General features: G+C 35.5%; 1 protein-coding gene across 5 annotated transcripts in view; it reads right to left on the bottom strand.

The window, feature by feature from the left end:
- Positions 1-21,186, bottom strand: part of LOC115224721 (1-phosphatidylinositol 4,5-bisphosphate phosphodiesterase epsilon-1) — a 1,072,053-nt gene that overhangs the window by 422,261 nt on the left and 628,606 nt on the right. For all 5 annotated transcript variants that reach the window (XM_036513495.1, XM_036513498.1, XM_036513507.1 and 2 more), the window contains exon 9: positions 7,559-8,026. In XM_036513495.1, the coding sequence (XP_036369388.1) occupies positions 7,559-8,026 (468 nt within the window). The remainder of the gene's footprint in view (positions 1-7,558; positions 8,027-21,186) is intronic.

Here is a 21,186-nt window from a genome sequence, read left to right as displayed (position 1 = left end):
GAAATACCGCTAAGCATTTCGTCCAGCGCGCTAACAATTCTGCCAGCACACCGCCTTATTAATAATAATAGTAAGTGCACTCAGAGAGCACAAACCTCCGCCAACGCAACGCCAACGTCGTCTCAACGATTGGCCTGAGATGATTTTTAAAATGGGAATACCTGAAATAAAATCCTTCAATGAATATCCTGACACGGTTTCTCTTGAATTCCCGTCTTCCTTTAGTAATCCTGTTGCTTTAGATCGATGTATAGAATTATGTATTAATCTCTTATAATATATTAATGAGCATTGTCTTTTTATATATTTCTGTAATAGTCAGCTGGAGGAGATGTCTTCCTGGGGCTACAAGGTACAGTAGCAACGACCCTTAAGGGTTAGCCACATTTAAGTGGCAAATATACTTCACGATGTCATGCAGCTACTGTTTATACCTTGCTCAGCGATTTATTATTGCTTGTGTCCACTTTTTCGAGATCAGTGACTTTTCGTCACTGGAAAAAGGATATATAGTTGCCTTGAGAACCACTTCCCGTCGTATATATGTATGTATATGTATATATATATATATATATATATATATATATTATATATATATATATATATATATATATATCTGCCTTCCACCCTCTTTAATTCCCTCTCTCTCTGTCTCTCTTTCTCTCTCTCTTATCGTCTTGCAACCTGCTGCTTCACAAGCCATTCCGTTGGTGATCGCGGCTCGTTAACATCGTGTCCCCTCTGCCGAAAAGGTAATTGTTTCCACGCCTGCTGATAAGTTGTTTTTGTCTCATTTTGTCTAAAGTCGTAAGACACCCGCTGTTATCCTGTTTTTAACCATTATTGTTTTCAATTTTGTTCTGTTTCTTGTATTTATATTCGTCTCTGTTGAGTTTACATTCTTTCCTTCTACCAAGAAATCTAATGCTCACAGCTTAGTTTTTTCCTTGGGGATGGCCGAGTTGGAGCAAATATCTGAATTAATCAGCCGAAATTTGCCATGATGATTCGGTTTCTGACTGAAGATTGAAGGCTTCAAATGACTTGTCTGTTTTCCGTGTTCGTCCCTTTGTGTATTTCACGTTCTTTATATATAAATTTTTATTCATATATATATATATATATATATATATACAGAGAGAGAGAGAGAGAGCTGGCGTGAGATATGAATGTAGAGGAAATAAATGGTAAAGAGAGTGTCGTATGAATGAGAAAGGAAGGGGAGATAGATGCATAACAAAGGAAAGAGTGAAAAAGCCGATAACCGGCGTTTGAAGTGTGAGTATAATATGTGTGTGTAAAATAGAGGTATGTTTGCGTGTGTGTGTGTGCGCGTATGTGCGTGTGTACAATGGAAATGGGATGGTAGTGTTCAACGCTTAAAATGCTTGAGCATATGTGTGTATGTGTGTGCGTGTACAAGAGAACTATGTGAAACTTTACCTATACATGTAACGTAAAAAAATATAAGAAATAATCCAGAATCCTTGTCCGGTACCGGATCGATTTCAAAATCTAATCAGTTCGTGCCAGTCATAAGGCCAAACATCCCTGAAAGTTTCATCCGAATTCAACTAGCGGTTTTTGAGATATCTTGTCTACGGACAAACAAACAAACAAACAAACACGACTGAAAACAATACCTCCGCCTTCGCTAAGGCGGAGGTAATAAGTGAAGATAAGTTTGATGATTTCTTTTGCTTGCTACAGGTTATCATCTGCTTTCACAAGATGGCTTTAAAGATCAAAACCTCTCCAATTGATATTGTTTGTATTGCTCAAAACTGTCAAATTAATGGTCCTGATCAACTTACCCATCGTATATTTTAAAAATACATCTAGAGGGAGTTTTTGTAAACTAATCGTTTAGATAATATGATCCTATTGAAATTTTAAAACTCGCTATATTACATGTGAGACCCTACCGTAATCACACGCACGCATATACCTACCTACCTACCTACCTACCTACCTACCTACCTACCTACCTACCTACCTACCAATATACATACATTCATACATACATACATACATACAACATACATACATACATACATACATACATACATACATACATACATTACAAATCTGCACATGCGCTGATTTTAAGTACTGCACACACATACATACAGAAATACCCTGTTGATGTTGGTGAAATTCTAATGAAGGGTCTTCGTATCTAGATTAGAAACTGGCTGTTTCTCTATTGGCAGAAAATCTTGAAATAAACTGAATAACATGCATGCATGCATGCATGCATACATACATACATACATACATACATACATACATACATACATACACACATACATACATACATACATACATACATACATACATACATACATACACATATACACACACTTAGCTGCACATATATACGCATATAAGATGTATAGATACACCTATATGTACATATATGCATACATCCACTTACATACGTTAATATAGTTTTTGTAACCAAGTTTTCCAGCCACGCCCATCCCGACATTCTTAAGACCTCTAGAAGCAGATTACTTTAATGCAGTTATCTTAGTAAAGACGTTAAGGTGCAATTTGTGAGAAAATTGACTGCTGTTCCCTACCGGTTAAGTGAGCAGGGGTCGGGGAATTTTTTAATCAATTACCCCAAAATATATTTATTTACGTCAACGTTATGCCATTGATTTGAAAAGAAGAAAATCATAGATTGTTTGAATTCAAGAGGTTTATTGAATCTATTTATAAGGAGAATACAATTATAAATACAAAAAGTATAAAACAGATGCGATAAAATAAATTAGTATTTCCATTATGAAACAAAAATATTTTTCTAGAAACTTTTTCACTTCAGGTTTTGGAGAAATATTGGTGTTTCATTTTTGTTAAAATTACATCAAAATTGGGGAATTTTGATACGAGAGCAATTTGGATATATCTTCGGGGTCCAATCGATTATTCTGCTTTGTTCATCAATGCTAAATCCTTCTTTGCAAAGGTAGGTTGTTGCAAAAAGTAACAGCATTTTGGCTGCTTCCTCATGCCAGAAGAAAATTTTCTGTCGTAAGAAGGAAACCATTATTTTATATAAATTTACTTATGTCTAATGGGTCCTCATTGGCCCCCCCCTCCGAATTTCATTTTTACTCCACTTGGGATAATTCACCTTGGATCCCCGACCCTTGACATGGAGCAGTATTGCTTTCTGAGATATGGAGTAATTGACCTACTTGGAAATAATAAGCAACTCTGATACTTCTATAGAAATATATAAGATATGGGATGATCACTGAATGATCGGTCTAAGTAAACAAATTGGAAATGAGAGTATTACTGTGGTGGGGCGATGTAATGGAAGCTAATACTTTGGTGCTACTTCATGTTATTAATCTCGAAAGCATGATGTGTGAAATAGACCTTGGTGGGATTTAGACTCAGAACATAGTCTGAACAAATCCCCCAAATCATTTCCTCTGGTGCTCTAAAGATTCTGTGCATTCGCCTTCCCGTAATGAAGCATGGAACAGACTGCCGGCATCAGTTGTTAGTTGTCGGAGCACTGCATCCTTCAAAACTTCCATGCTTCCTGAGATTCGCCAACACTACACCTAATTTTCTGCCCTCCATACACACGCAAGCATGTATCTGACTCGAAATATGTATTGAATAAAGAAATATATACTGTTCGCTTTCCAGACATTTGTACATTACTGCATATACTTTATACGCACTTTTTGACAAGTTGTGGTGTACCTGAGCACAGTATACAATAATTTCATTATTATTATTATTATTATTATTATATTATTATTATTATTATTATTATTATTATTATTATTATTATTATTATTATTTATGATGATGATCGTCATTATCATCATGACGACGACGATGGTGATGATATTGGTGATGATGACGAATCCCCGATTCTGCGTAACCGTCTTCTTGTAATGATGGCGATAATGGAAATGATAATGATTATACTGATGATGACGATAATGATAATGATGACGATGATGATGAAACTCAATAAATTTCCCAAGAGAAGAATATTTTAAAGAGACTATCTTTTACACTCTCTCAGTCTCTCATTTACTATTCCTATTCCGTTTGACACCGTCATTCATGATTGCTATGCTAAACCAAACTAATTGTGGATTTAAATTTTAAAAGATGACCATCAATCATCTTTCATATTTGAGTGATTTAAAGCTATGCAAGATTAGATGACTAGAATAAAACTTAGAACGGCCCATAGAATATTGTTAACTAACGTCTCATAAATAAATGGTTAGATAAGGAAACAGAAATTAATGAATTAGAATATGTACGGGTCAATGGATACGTGCAAATAAATCTATACGGATATAAATAAAATCGAAGATAAAAATCAGTTAAGTATATTGAGAGCTCATTAGATAAGTATTCAGGAGATAAAGGAATATTATGAGGAGCAAATTCATAGCATTAACACCTGGATATTACCTGTAATAAGTTACAGTTTTAATGAACTTATTTGGAAGATAAATGCATTTTATAAGACGGAAGAAGAAAACTGACATCATTTAAGATATGAGACGAAAAAAAAAACAACAGAAAATGAAACATACGGTTTATGACCAAATTTGCAATGAGCAGAAAGGCAGAAGATAATGACGGCACTGAGAAAATTCTTATCTTAAATGCGCTTATATTAAAAGTTAAATATAATGATAAATAACATTAGCAATATATAGAAAAATGTTCTATATTGATTGGGAGGTTATCAAATAAAGAACAATGCAGGTAGTGTGAGAAAAAGAACGAAAGAGAACCTTCACTGAGTAAAGAAAAAGTAACAGAAATACAGAAAATGCGGCAAATAATATTTGCTCAGTTTTGCTTCAAAATATAATCATAAATTAATAAAAATAGAACAAAAATTCAAAATTTAAGTATGAAGGTCAACAAACACATATTACATTACCAGTTTCTATTAAGCATTAATTATACTTGAAAAAATATATTTGTAATGGTATCATGTTGCATGTACTGAATACTTAGTAATTACAAAAAAGACACTAGTGACAATCATAAATTTTGGCACAAAAATATATACTGCAGCAATATAAACAATAAGTGGATATGCTAGAGACTCGATAAATAATTTTTATCCTGTTTTTTTACACGAAGTTATGTTCTTATCTTGTGAAAGTGTTCCATCCAGTGTCAGTAAATAGCATTAATTTACGACTAAAAGTTTTCGTAGCATAAAGTACTTTCTAAGTGGTAAGCTAACATTACGTATTCTACGAGTATGGAGAGTTCATAGAATAAAATTAGTATCTGCTGAAATTCGTGATGGTCTGCTTCGGAAACAAAGGCAGAAGAAAAAACATTCAATTTTAGTTCGTAAAAATATATAAATAAAGATTTGTTCATGTACCGGAAGAGGAAGCAAGTATCTAACGTTTCAGGTAAAGATAGGTTTCGATTTATATTAACTGTTTTTCTTCTAAGAAGAATGACGTTGCCATAAATGCCAACACTCATCTCTTCTTACGTATTTGAATTTATTTTATCAAGATCCTGAAGTTAATTGCTCACACAACCCATCCACAACATTGCTTAAGAAAGAAAAACAAAAAAAGAACAATTAAGGGGAATAAGTAAAAAAAAAATAACACTTATCTTTAATATTTATTCCTGAGTTTTTATGTTTGTAAAATTCAAAGAACAGTGTTGGCAGGGTGCTTTTAATTCCTCACGCAAGACGGAAGACATGCAGTCTCCTTAGCTCTAAGTTGAAATGCAAAGTTTCCGAATAGATGCAGTGAGTATGTTAAGAGCAGATCGAAATTATTTGAACTGCCGAATTCTTTCTACGTTTATGTTTAACTGGAAGTTATTGCCAAGAATAGTACATTTGGTGTTTGCATAATTTCATCTTACAAATCAACCGGTTTCTACTGGATGCCAAAGTCTTCAAACAATTCACTGTAGATCATTTATAAAACTGATGCTAAACTCCGATGTCTATAACATTTGCCATATATTGGAGAACTGACTGCTTCTGGGTAGTTTCCAATCTATTTAAAGTCACTAACGTATGTTGGGTTGAATACACACACACACAGAGTCAAACTAGGGTTATTTACAAGAGTGTTACGTATCTGGCCTCAGTACAGAAATTAATCACTAATACGTAGGAGTGTATATACAACTTTTCTGCAATGCATCAATGATAGAACTGACATGGTGCAATTTTATCCACTTGTTTCTACTAACAAGATCTACTTACCGCACTTGTAGATTCAGTGTTTCCCAGGAATGTGATTCTAAATTATTTATGTCTGTTTTGCATTTTCCTGCCATATTTTCATCTAGTATTATGAAGTCAATTAAATGCATAGCATATATTTTATAAAGCGATATTCAACTTTAGCAAATCCTCAGTACGCCGGGTTCTTTGCCTCGTGTTTATCTGCCTATTACGAACTAACGGAAGAGTGTTAACGTAATTAATCAACTTACTACACGTAGTAGTGAAAACACCATTTATCATCTTTAAAATAACGATCACGTTTCATATCTTATATCGCGGTATACTTACTCCAATATAACAGCAGCATATCCACTGCAGAAATATTAAGGAAATAATAAAGTTTGGCCTAAACTCACGATGATATATATATATATCAACATACTTTCTTTGTAGGATATGTAAGAATTATAAACATTTCATAAGTTTTCACTACACTGAAGATTAGATCAAGTACTGATGATCAAAGCTACTTAAAAAGCTTCCTTTTCTAGTTACGTTTATACGTATCTTACCTATCTACTTATCTAAGAAACTAAGCAAAGTTTTCATCCACATCTTCAAATTTCTAACAAGGAAGAAGGAAGACTTTTAAACCAATTACAATCTCATATTTTTTATCACTAAGCCCATAAAGAATGTTACTTCGTATATTGCGGTAAAAGAACATTAATCTTACTCCTGAAAGGCTGTTTTGTAGTTGATATATTTACTAGTCACTTTCAGATGTTAGCAGAGATATGGATTTAGCAGTTGAAATGTTACTTATTGAAATATAAATAATGTGGTTGGAAAGAAACATTCCATTCAATATGCCGTAAATAATGTAAAAGCTGTTAAAACATTCACTTGTATAGGTGATGTTGTCTTACTGCTAACTTCTGAAAGGACTTCATGAGGAATGAAAATCGTAGTGAGCAATGAATATTTGATATTTGAGCTAAAAGTAATTTTGAAAAAGAGTGGTTGTATAAAGTCAACATAACTGACAGCCACGTTGAGGGAAATGCACCACCGCTATATAGCCCTAGGAAGCATCGATGCTTCCTGTCAGCTTTGACATATTTTATGTGTCAAAAAAGCCGACAGGAAACGTCGATGTTTCCTAGGGCTATATAGCGGTGGTGTATTATCTTCTACGGGGCTGTCAGTTATGTTGACTTTATACAACCACTCTATCGCTCCACCACCGCTCATGTCTCGTTGAGACATTTAGAAATTCAATATTTCTAATAATTTTGAAAAGTTCTTATAAAATTAAAGAAAGTTTATAAATACCTGAATAAGTTCTCGAATTTTCCTTGATGTAGTGTACTCTGGAGGTAGATAATCTTCTAAACAGACAGCACTGATTGAGTTATATTCATAGTCACTGAAGCACATCAGATGCTTGACTAGCCGACCGCGTCTTCGATTGCTTGGCACCTTCTTGGTTTTATTCGTACGTATCAACTCTTTTTTCTTGCGCAGGTTTTCCTGATGTTCCTTGTCCACGGATGTATGAACAGTGTGGTGTCCACTATCATCGGAAATAACAGTAGCTGCTGCTGCTGCTGGTGTCGTCGCTTTTGCTGGATGTTTGCAAGGCACTTTGTATGAGACATGATTGTATAATCCACTTGGGTCCAATGCTGAACTTGTATTTTCCTCAGGCCAGGCTTCTTCAATGTGAAGTTGAATACCAGCGAATATTGCTGATTCATCTTTAGTGCATGGAAGCTCGCCGCATACAACCATCTGTTGCAGCTGAAAAATGAGAGCAAAAACATTATATTAGAAGGGAAGAAATAACTGAATCACCCGAACCCGAGAAGCGGACTAATCCTTCGCCGGACTTCTCACTATCGAGATACTGTGTGCATTCTACATATCTGTGTACTGGCTTCCCCCAGATCTATACCGGACACACACACACACACGTATGTGTGTGTGTGTGTGCGCGCGTGTAAATAGATATTTCTCAATCAGAATTTAAAGAGACAGTACTGATTGAACTATATTCATAGTCACTGAAGCACATATTTAGAGGGAGAATGTTGAGTGAAAGAGGAAGAAGTCTAATGGGTTGCCACCAATCATTGTGTCAATCCCTAGTCAGAAGTCAGTAGCCTTAGATGGACCTTGAAAAAATTCCTGTTTTTAAATAGGGGCTCAGATCACAAAAAAAGTGTGAACAAGGCATACGCTTGTGCGCCTGGTTAATAGACCACCTCTTGAGGTGTTAAGAAGTGGAATTCCCCCCGTTCTTACTCTTTTACTCAAATTCAGTAGAGTAGACATGATTACAGACTCTCTAGCCATGAAATCCCGTTCTAGCTTTTGAACAACACTATCAGATGTGTCTATTTCTAAGGTGAGAAGGCATTATTTGAAGGAAAATTGCTTTCTATTTGTAGCAAGTGGAGGAAATAGGTTCGGCATTTCAGACCTATTTCGTGTTGGATCACTTTTGGGAAACATTAAACAGTTAATTGTACAGCTTTTGAGATGAAATAGATGAGAAACATTGCATCAGAATTTGTATCCAAACCGGATATCTCGCTTAAAAAATTACACAGAGGCAAGAGGTGGTCATGTTAAACCCGTGGCGCGTTAATCCTGTTTTAATACGTTGATGGTTGTAAAAAGTAAACAGTAATGGAATGAGAGTAATGGAACGGATTAATCAATCTTCTAGATGTGCTTCATTCGTTACGGCTTTCGAAGCTGCATTTTATCTGTACGTGGATTTCAGTGTAAAAGGTGCTAATGTTACGCCATCAGGAGAATTATAATATAATACACAAATGAAATATGAAAAAAAAAAAAATTAAGAGAAAATTATAGAAGAGAAATGTAGAAAGATCAAGACAGTATTTCATCAAAGAGAAAATAATACTGGACAAAGAAAGAATTAGGAAATGGGTTGGAAGAGAGTCTAAGGTGAAATCGAGGTAATATTTCAGTAAAGATAAAATGAATATAAATTGCGCAATACATCAGAGAAATGAAGGATTTCTATATTCAGATATTAAGCATTTCTCAATAATAATAATAATAATAATAATAATAATAATACTAATTAATAATAAAATATAATATAACAACATAACAACAACAACAACAACAACAACAAACAACAGACAACAATAATAATAATAATAATAATAATAATAATAATAATAATGATAATAATAATAATAATAATAATAATAATAATAGAATGCAGGTCTCGGAGGAGAGTAAAATAAAGGACATCACGACATTTCCGAAGTTGCTGCGACCTTTCTTTCAGCGTAAAAGTAAATGAACGAAAACTGAATAAAACGCAATAATTTTCAATTAAGACAGACGTGGCTGTTAAATTTGAAATCACTTCTTTATAAAAGCTGTACGAGATGGAGAAACGAGTATGTCAATGTTGGTTCATCTAAGTGAGAAAGAAAGAGAATACACACACAAACAAACATGAGTATATATATAATATATATATATATATATAATATATATTATAGATATATGTGTGTATGTATGTATGTATGTGTATGTCAACAGAGAGTGGGGTACAGAGTGATAAATAAATTAGATAATGTTGGAGCCTGAGGAACTAGGAGAATTACAGTAACGAAAGTGGGGAGAAATATCGGGAAGGATTAGGAAGGAAATAAAATCAAATTAAACATGTTAAAGAAAGACCCTCTTGCTTTGGAATTTCTGAAGGGAAAATACATTTAGTTTAGAATGACATTTAAAAGGTTTTAGCGATATTTCTTTGCTTAAAGGATTACAAACAGAAGAATTCAAGACAATATTCATTAAGTTCAGCATGGCTAGTAAATGTCCAGGATTACTTGTTGAAACACACACACACCTATAAACCACACATATACCTACATATATATACGTACGTATATTTACAAGTATATATGTATACATATATACATACATACATATATATATATATATATTATATAAATTAGAGACAAACCACTATTATGTAAATCAAACAAAGAAAGACTTAATCCAATACATAAATTAATTTATATTATTTAGTAATTTAACAATAATTAATATCCACTACGATCGTTTCATGTCTTCTTTACATATTCCTAATATTTATATATATATATATATATATATATAATATATATATAATATATATCTATATATATATATATATATATATATATAATATATATATATATATATATATATATATATATAGAGAGAGAGATGAGAGAGAGAGAGAGAGAGAGAGAGTTTACGAAAAAAACAAAAGACGAAGACAGGGGGTGTACAAAACAAACAGATATATTAGCATAACGCTCAGGAATAGAAAAAAGTCTTTTACGTTTCGAGCCTACACTCTTCTACAGAAAGGGACACAGAAAAAACAAGGAGAGAAAAAAGATGTGTGTAGTGGCTAACGATCTTTCATGGCGACTAGTGCCAGACAGAAGGGTAAAACACGAGGAGGAAAGATGGGGAGATAACAAGGTAAAGATGACCCCCAACACAAAGGTGCGTGTGTGTATAAGAGAGTATGTGTGTGCGTGTGAAAGAGGGCTGGTGGTCTGGACGTGTGCGTGTGTGTATGTGTAGGTGTGAATATGTGGGGATGGGTGTGTGGGTGGTGTGTTGTGATGTTATGTGTAATGTTGTATGGTGTAGTGTGGTGCGATGTTGTGGGGAGGTGGGGGAGGCGAGAGTGGGGAAAGCATGGGAGGGGTGTGGGTTCGGCTGGGGTTTGGGGTAGAGTTGGGGTTTGTGGGTAGGCAGAGGGTGGTGGTAGAGGTGGGGTATGTGGGGGAGGGATGTGGGATAGGATGGGGGGATGGGAAGGATAATGAAGGTGGTGTATATATATATTATCGAGAGAGAGAAAGAGAGCAAATGAGAGAGAGAGAGAGAGAGAGAGAGATGTGAGAGAGATTGGATATGTTTGTTTATCTGAGGGGAAGTAGAAAGTTATCTACACTTTTGCCAAAACTTTCTTTAGGTTGGCCAAACTGCCTTCACGGTTTGCGTGCTAAAGGGTGGTACTCTTGTAGTTATCGCGTAGAAGTATGAATCGAAACCGTTAAAAATGGCCAGACAAACGTGAAGCATGACGAGGAGGTTGGGCGACCATCAACTTCCCCCACTAACGTGAAAATTCAAGAGACTCGAAAGATGGTTCTGGTAAAAGCGACGAATGATCATCGCTGAGGTGACATGTTCTCGGCAAATTAGTAATGGTTCTGCATACGAAATTATTCACAAGTTTGGCTTCCTTAAAGTCTGTGCGAGATAACTGCTAGATGAGCTTACCGAAGCGCATAAGTGCAATTGTTTGGAGATCCATCAACACTACAACAACGATGAAAGCAAAGCATTTTTAGAGAGAATAATCTCAAGAGAGGAGACCTGGGCCCTTTAAATTCAGCCAAAATCCAAAAGCCGATTACGGAGAGGGAAGCATCCAGATCCTCCAGCGAAAAAGAAATTCCTTAGAAAAAGGGATGCTGGATGGAAGTACTCCGTCGGTTACGACGATGAGGGTTCCGGTTGATCCGAATCAACGGAACAGCCTGCTCGTGAAATTAACGTGTCAGTGGCTGAGCACTCCACAGACACGTGCACACTAACGTAGTTCTCGGGGATATTCAGCGTGACACAGAGAGTGACAAGGCCGGCCCCTTGAAATACAGGTACAACAGAAACAGGAAGTAAGAGTGAGAGAAAGTTGTGGTGAAAGAGTACAGCAGGGATCACCACAATCCCCTGCCGGAGCCTCGTGGAGCTTTTTAGGTGTTTTCGCTCAATAAACACTCACAACGCCCGGTCTGGGAATCGAAACCGCGAGTCCGCTGCCCTAACCACTGGGCCATTGGGCCTCCACGAAGAAAAAGGGATGCTAACCGTTTAGCGGCGGGGTGCAAAATGGTCTATGCTGTAACCATTAATTCGAAGTGTTATCTACGGTCACCAATGTTGGTTACAGTGAAATGCTGGCTAACAAACTAGAACCAGCGATTCGCACTAAACGTCTAGGTCTATTGTCAAATAAGTGTTATTGTTACACGACTGTCCACACCGGTGAAATCATTGAAAAATTGAATTTCAAGTTGTTGGAATACCCTGCATACAGTCCAGATCATACATTTGGACTCTTTAAACATCCTTTACGAGGTCGTCGATTTGCTACGGACAAAAAAGTACTGGAAACAGTGTATAAACGAGGGTGCGACCAACCGAAAAAAAAAATGCTCTAATAGAATAAGCGCAAGGTAGTGGACCAACCGAAGAAGTGCATGGAAAAGCAAGGAGACGATATCAAACAACGATTTGATTGTTCAACTCCTGATTTTGCTTTGTAAATTACAGAAAGTAGAATGCATATAAGTTTTGATTTATCCGCATATATATATACACACGCACACACACACACGCACACACACACACACACACACACACACACACACACACACACACACACACACACACACACACACACACACACACCACACACACACACACACACACACATATATATATATATATACAATTGCAGCGTGGAAGGTGTTTATAAGCCATTTAAGAAACACACAAAAACCGTTAGATTCACTTCAACATTTTCGCTTTGGGACCGCGACCTGTTCACTGACAAAACTTCGTGCTGCATCTCAATTTAAATGTTGAAGTGAATCTAACGGCTTTTGTGTGTTTCTTAAATGGCTTATAAACACCTTCCACGCTGCATTTGTTTTCGTTCCAGCACACGATCTCAGATCAAGTCACTCGCTATGCACTACATCTCCGTAAACATACATGTACACACACACACACACACACACACACACACACACACACACACACACACACACACACACATATATATATATATATATATATATATATATATATGAACGTGTGTGTGTTTTCTTTTACTCTTTTACCTGTTTTAGTCATTTGACTGATGGTGGAGCACTGCTGTAAAGGATAATTTAGTCAATGAAATCGACTCCCGGGTTCATTTCTTGTAAGCCTTATACTTATTTTATCGATCTTTTTTGCCGAACCGCTAGACTACGGGAACGTAAACACACCAACCTCGGTTCACAAGCGATGATGGGGGACAAATATAGACACAAAGTCTCACACACATATATTTATATACATGTATATACGACAAGCTTCTTTCATTTTCCGTCTACCAAATCCACTCGCAAGGCAGTTTGGTCGGCCTGAGGTGCCACGTAGTGGGACAGAACCCTGAACCATGTCGTTGGGAAGCAAGCTTCTTACCACACAGCCACGCTTGCGCCTTTATATATATATATATATGCAAATAAGAAAATGGAGGAACAAATTCATTTCAATCATCAACTTACAGATATTACCATTTCGTATTATTTATTAACTATATAAATAGGAACATCCAAATAGAACAAAACAACATACATCAATATGCAAGATAATACCAAAAGAATAATACACATAAAATGGTCTTTACACCTGTTTCAGCCTATAGATAAAAGTATCTCATTCTGTCTATATTAGTCAGATGTATTGAGGTAATATGCAGTTATTGCAATTACAAGCATTTATATATTTGGCATTTGGGTGCTTCACCAGCATTATATTGGATAACTGATATCCATAGTGTGTTACCCCCATAACCCCTATCTTTCTTTGTACTATATATATATATATATATATATATATATATATATATATATATATATATATATATAATATAATATATATATATATATAATGGAGAAATTGTACAAAATGTGTAAATGGATAATGAGTAAAGCACCTGCACAGTTTCCATTACCTGTTGTTACCGTAGATTTACTGCAGGAACTTCATAATGGCGGTTGGGGTAATACTATTAATAAAACAGGAGATGAAACGTGTAACAGATTTTATTGGGTACAACAAATGTTTCAAACCCGTTCTGTGTCTCTTCAGGTACATCAGTAAAGTGTCTCACTAGAGATTCCTTGACTCGGGTTACCTACCGCTATATGTCCATCAAATTCGAGAATGAGTTACATCATAGAAAAATTATTGAAGCGCAAAAAATTCAAATATAAACGTGGCAAGTATATATTCTAGTTCAGAGAAAATGCCGTAATCAGCTTTCGCTGTAGTAACTGTTAAGAGAAAGAAAAGCGGGTAGAAGTTGACAGGAAGACAATATTTAGACGAAATATTTGTGGTCGTGCATAAACGCATATAAACATAGACACACATACATATATATGTTTGTATGCATATACACATATAAACATACGCCCGCATACATGCATATACATATTCACACTAATATACAAACATACACCTACAAAAACGTAAATGCTCACAGATGAATATGTAGACATATATATCTATATATATACGTGCATATACACACACGCTCACACACACATATACATATATACATATACACACATACACGTACACATATACGCATATACACACATACACACACATTTTATGTATATTCATATATATATATATATATGAATCTAGATTGCGAGATCATATATCAAATACAAGTTATTCGAATATAGCTCCTCAAGTTCAGGTGCATTTATAGTTGTGGGCGTCATGTATACATCAAGTTATATATGGTGGGGATTGTAATATATGAATGTGTGTTTAGCTGCGTGTAGGCATCTGGGTAATTGTTTAATTAATTTAGTTATAATGTGCTCCTTTGTTAACATTATCAAGAGTAACTCGGAGCATAACTGGCATTTCTGGGATATAGTGTTGTAGGAACTCGCGTAAGGTCGTATTTTATCTTCACTATCTTAAGCCTCCAGTTAAAATCGGCCGGCGATGTTACATGTCGTTTAAGGATATTTCGAAAGCTGGCGATGTGGTTGCGGTATCGTTTTTGCAAAAAATCGGCCGATGCCCCGATATATACTTAAGGTCCTCCTCTAGTGTCTATAGTGCACTTGTATACCACGTTCTTAGTCATACATTGGTTATCCAAAGGACAACTGGATCTATCTCTGCATGAGCATAACTGTTTGATTTTATTGGCGCTAGAGGGTTTGTTTCCTTTCGGTATGTTGATTATCAATATTATCATTTTATTATCACTATTTGTAGATGCTCTCAGTTTATTATTTGAATTGTTGCTGATGTTATTTGTTGGATGGTTATCATAGATATTGTAATTATTGCTCTCTTGGTTGGTAGTATAATTCAAGTTATAAAAGTTGTCTTTAGGTTGGTCATATGAGTTATGATTGATGTCAAGAAGGTTATTTTGAGTGCTGACTAACCTTCGACTTAGTTTACGGTTGATAATCCTATGAATATAGTGTTCTAAGTTTGATGAATTTGCATAGGAAAGTTTTATAGTGTGTCGGTTGAATATTTTGCAGTACACTCCGTTTTTAGGGAAGCAGCAATCAAGTGCTGTGAAAAATTGTTTCACGATGTTAGATGAGATGTTGGAGTTCCAGATTGGGTTATATCAAAGGACATCATGATTTTATATTTTCGGTTAGGTCTGTTTGTCTGGGTCCTTGGAGTGGCAACTGGATTGTGCGGCGGTAGCTGTTTAATTTGTTGTCTATTACAAGTTTTCTTTAACTCATGGTTGATTCTAATGTGTCTGTGTTTGGTTAGACTTATGGTTTGAGATTCTATTATGTAAGTTTTTGATATTGTTTATGTAGTTATTGCTGAGTTTAGTAAGGTTCATTATTTACATTATTTACATTTGACGGATATTTCGTAAGGTTCTTATAAGGAATCGTATAATTACAGTTGAGCTGTAAGAGTTGTTATTATTATAATTATTATTACTACTACTACTGCTACTGGCATATATGTATATGTATATGCATATATATTATATATATGTATATATATATATATATATATATATATATATATATATATTATATACATATATATATATATATATATATATATATATATATAATATATATATATATATATATATATATGTATATATATATGTGTATGTATATTGCTTACACGTTATGAAATCAATAACTTGGCGTAGAACTCAATATACATATGTTTCAGCATGATGTGTTAGCTTCGTTCTGAAGCACACACACATACGCACATGCACATGCACACATACGCACGCACACGCACATACACACCCATACATGCACACACACACACATACACACACACACACACACACACACACAAACATATATATATACTAATTCATAGGTATCACAACCGAGCAGTTTTTACGTATAAGCAAAGTTTAGGTTAGTTAAAATATGCTTGTGACATATTTCAGCTTCTAAAGGCAAATTCGTAGCAGCTAGCCTGGAGAAAAATTTTGACGTATGGCAAAAGGTGTAAAAGCATTTTCTCTGCTCAGTGTTGCCCTCTATCGGATTCTAGACGCAGCGTTTCTTAGGTCTACCTCAAAATGTGAAATACCGAAGAGAGGTAACACTAAGCAGATTTAAAGTTGTAAATCTCATTAAAAAAGAGTAAAATACATTAGATGAATTTGCGCTTTTGGACCCCCCGGTCAGAAGAAATTCAGCAGTATCAACGCCAGGCGATTCCGCATATGCGAACTTTAAGTCAGTTATTAAGACATGTCGCAAAGGGATAGGCTACTAGGTTCACGAATATGTAAATGCAATTATGTTTTTCGATCTCAGAAGGATGAAAGGCAAAGTCGAGCTCGGTGGAATTTGAACTCAGAACATATAGACGGACGAAATGCTGTTAAGCATTTTTTCCGGCGCGCTAACGATTCTGTCAGCTCGCCATCTCAACAGCTGTATTGGTTACCCTGCTCGATGAATTATATACGTGTTAAAATGCCCCATTCGCAGTTAGGAGGGACAAACATAAACCCAGTGGTGATTACTAACGTGTATGAGTGAAAAGGAAAGATAAGTTGAAGGAATTCAGAACTATTACAAGTTTGAACCATAGTTCATAGGTAAAAATAAAGGCCCGTCTGATTTTTGTTTTTGGAACGAGGGACAGCTATGGAAGCGTTTCGGCTGTAGTTTGGTCATATCAACCTTGAATAAGCCTCCACACCAGCAATGAAATATGAACAATTTAACACAATTTTGACCAAAGGGAATTAGCATGATAAAAACTAAATGAGCTAACATAAAATAATTGAATAGAGCCAGTGGAATGTCTTGAATGCCATACACGGTAAATTCTTATTATCCGCGAACAGAGAAGGGAAGCAAAAAAGCTAATAATAATTGTTGGTGACTCTGAATATATTGTGTTCAACCTTCAGAACAGCTCCGAGTTGGATTGTTATCCAAATGACGCCACTAATAGTTGTCAGTTATTTGCTCTTAGCAGCTTTAGTTCTGGTTATGCAAATTATTCATCGCCAAAATATCTACTAAATTCTTTTTCCTATAAATTGTATATTTTCCATCTCCGTTGCTGATGTGGCCAGTGACCGAACGCATACAATAGGACTCCCTCTTTTCCAAACAAAATCCTAATAATGTTTTCTTTTCCTCCTAAATAAGTTAATTGAACTATGAAATTATTCTTAATTTCCTGAAATTCTCACTAGATTTTCGCTTCCTTTCTCTGTCCACGAGGGTAATTTTAAGAAATTACAACTTATTGCATTCAGCATTCCGTAATCACACGTCGATAAATACACGCGCGCGCGTGTGTGTAAGGCATGGCAGTGTGGTTAAATACACCTTCTGCAACCACATAGTTTCGAGTTCCGTCCAACTATGCGGCATCTTGGGCAAATATATTCAGCTTTAATACCTAGTGACTAATGGTGTGTGAATGACTTTAGTAGACAGAAACTGTGTTGAAAGGCGGCGAGCTGGCAGAAACGTTAGCACGCCGGGAAAAAGGCTTAGCAGTATTTCGTCTGCCGCTACGTTCTGAGTTCAAATTCCGCCGAGGTCGACTTTGCCTTTCATCCTTTCAGGGTCGATTAAATAAGTACCAGTTACGCACTGGGGTCCATATAATCGGCTTAATCCCTTTGTCTGTCCTTGTTTGTCCCCTCTATGTTTAACCCCTTGTAGGTAGTAAAGAAATAGGTATTTCGTCTGCCGCTACGTTCTAAGTTCAAATTACACCGAGGTCGACTTTACCTTTCATTCTTTCGGGGTCGATTAAATAAGTACCAGTAACGCACTGGAGTCGATGTAATCGACTTCACCCTTTTGTCTGTTCTTGTTTGTCCTCTCTGTGTTTAGCCCTTTGTGGGCAGTAAAGAAATAAGAAACTGTGCTGAAGCCCATCACATCTGTGTGTATGCACATGTATATATACATAAATATGCATAAGCTCAACTTCTTCGTTCATGCATAAGAAAAAAGTTTTGTATATAAATGCACTTAAACTTGTATGTCATTGAAAGCAAATCTGATGAGCTTACTTACAAAAGAAATTTTACTAATATTTACTCTACTTCTGATTATACCTCTTCTGAAGGGAGTCATACGAAACGGACTGCAAGTTGTCAGTAACTCTTTATGCTGTTTGATATATGTTTGCATGTGCTTATTTTGGACACTGTTGACAAATTTACGGTTGTTTCGCTATATTTTAAGATAAGAGGGTAAAGGTTTGATATAATCTTTTCTACTCTAGGCACAAGGCACAAAGTTCTTGGGGAGAGGGCCAGTCGATTAGGTCGACCCCAGTACGCAACTGATAAGGGGATGTTATAATGAAGACACACACACACACACACATATATATATATATATATATATATATATATATTAGATATACAGAATATAAGCATGGGCAAACATAGCGAGAACTCGAAGGTTCTAGGTAGCATCTGATAGTATTTTATCCGATTTACAGCCACCGCTCGTCTGCTCGACGGAGGGTGAATGTAAAACGGTTGTGAGTGTAAAACTGGTTGTGAATGTTCTAAGGTTGTATTCTATATTAAATATTATATAATCCTGTTTCGGCGATAATGAGGCCTGCCTCTTTTGTTACACACGTGCTTTGTTTTTATGATACATATATATATATATATATATATATATATATATGTATGTATGTATGTATATATATATATACACATGCATACATATATATATATATATATATCGGGAGAGAGAGAAGGAAAGTGAGATAGGCCGACAGAGACAGAGAAAAAATAATTCACATAAACAGATGACGACTTTAGTTTTAAATGCATAAAATATATATAGACGTACGTACGTACATATTCGTATATAAATCTATATACATGCATATTACACATACAAAAAAACATAGATTCACATATACATGTGTATGTATGTATGTATGTATGTATGTATGTATGTATGTATGTATGTATGTATGTATGTATGTATGCATGTACGTTTGATGACTTTGCTTACGAAAGAAACGCATAAGTCGACTGGGAATTTAAAATATATAAATAGCAGAAAATAGGTTGAGGGTAGCGAAGGACAATCAGTCTCGTGTGATGATTTCTTAATCAAGTTTCATTTTAGCGGAGAAATTTTCGGGTAGCAAATGTAATTTAAAGTTGGCCATTTTATGCATCGTATATTTGTTGCAACAAATTAAAGCGAGGAGGGGGAATGAGGTATGGGATGTAAGAATAGGATTAATATACCTAGAGCTTTAATAATCTAAATGAATTTCAGAGTGTAAATCAGTTAATATTTCTAATAATTCGGTTATAAAATTGTGCGAAGACATGGAAAAAATGATTTCTTGTATATTTATTGCAGTAAATATTTTGTTACGGTTTGTATGTAGATAAATGCTCACACACATATAGAAAAATAACTACATACACATACATAAGCATGAATACAAGTGTGTAATTACACACACACGCACACATACACACACACACACACACACACACAAGTTTATATGTACGTATAGGTATGTACACAGACATGACAGAAGTAATTAGAACACCCATTAAAAATCGTTTTATGTTTAGTCTAACTTGTAAAAATTTATATTTTTCATTAATTGGCATTTTTATGTTTCCGATTCTATATGTGACTGTTTAATCATGTGATGTACAAAACAGCCTTGGAACTCTCTGAATTTGAAAGAGGCCGTATTGTGGATCATTCTGAAGTTGGGCATAGCGTAAAATCGTAGAAAACCATGGGATCCTACTTTCTACAGTTAATAGAGTTATTGTGCAATTTACCAGAGAGGGGTCGGAGTCCACATGATCTCGCCCATATCAACCAGGGCCCTCTGACAGAACTCTTCTCTTTGCTAAGAGAAGTGTGGAGGATAATCCTCGTTACAAAGCCTCTGACATAGCAGAACGAGTTGATGTCAGTCCCAGAACAGCTATCAGGTATCTCCACAAACTTGATGAATATGGCAGAGTAGCAAGAAAGAAGCCACTTCTTCGATTAACCAACATCAAGCCGAGAAAAGATTGGACCAGTGAGATGGCGGAATGGCCACTGGCATTTTGGAACACTGTCATATTCTTTGATGAAACCATATTTGCTGTATTTTCTGAATGTGGTCGACTGTGGGTCTGGAGACTATGTGATCAAGAATTTGATGTGAAAAGATTGTAGCCAACAATGAAATATGGTAGCTATTCTCTGATGGTCTGGGGAACAATTTGCAGCAATGGCTGATCAGAGCTGGTGGAGTGTGAGGGAAACATGACCTCAGATAAATATGTGTCTATATTACAGAAAGGCCACCTTCCAATCTTCTCCAGCGGGGAAGACTCGTTATTTTTGGAAGATGGAGCTCTTTGTCACACGACTAAAATGATCCAAGATTTTTGGATGAACTTCCATGGCCAAGCCAGTCACCAAATATGAACCCTATTGTACACCTCTGAATATAATAGACAGGACACATCATAAAAAGAACAATAAAGCATTTCCAAAGTTAGATCTTTTGATACTACTGCATGAAACGTGGCAAGAAAT

This window comes from Octopus sinensis, linkage group LG2 (assembly GCF_006345805.1).
Source record: "Octopus sinensis linkage group LG2, ASM634580v1, whole genome shotgun sequence".
Taxonomy (NCBI): Eukaryota; Metazoa; Mollusca; class Cephalopoda; order Octopoda; family Octopodidae; genus Octopus; species Octopus sinensis.
This window is presented reverse-complemented; position numbering and strand designations above follow the sequence as displayed.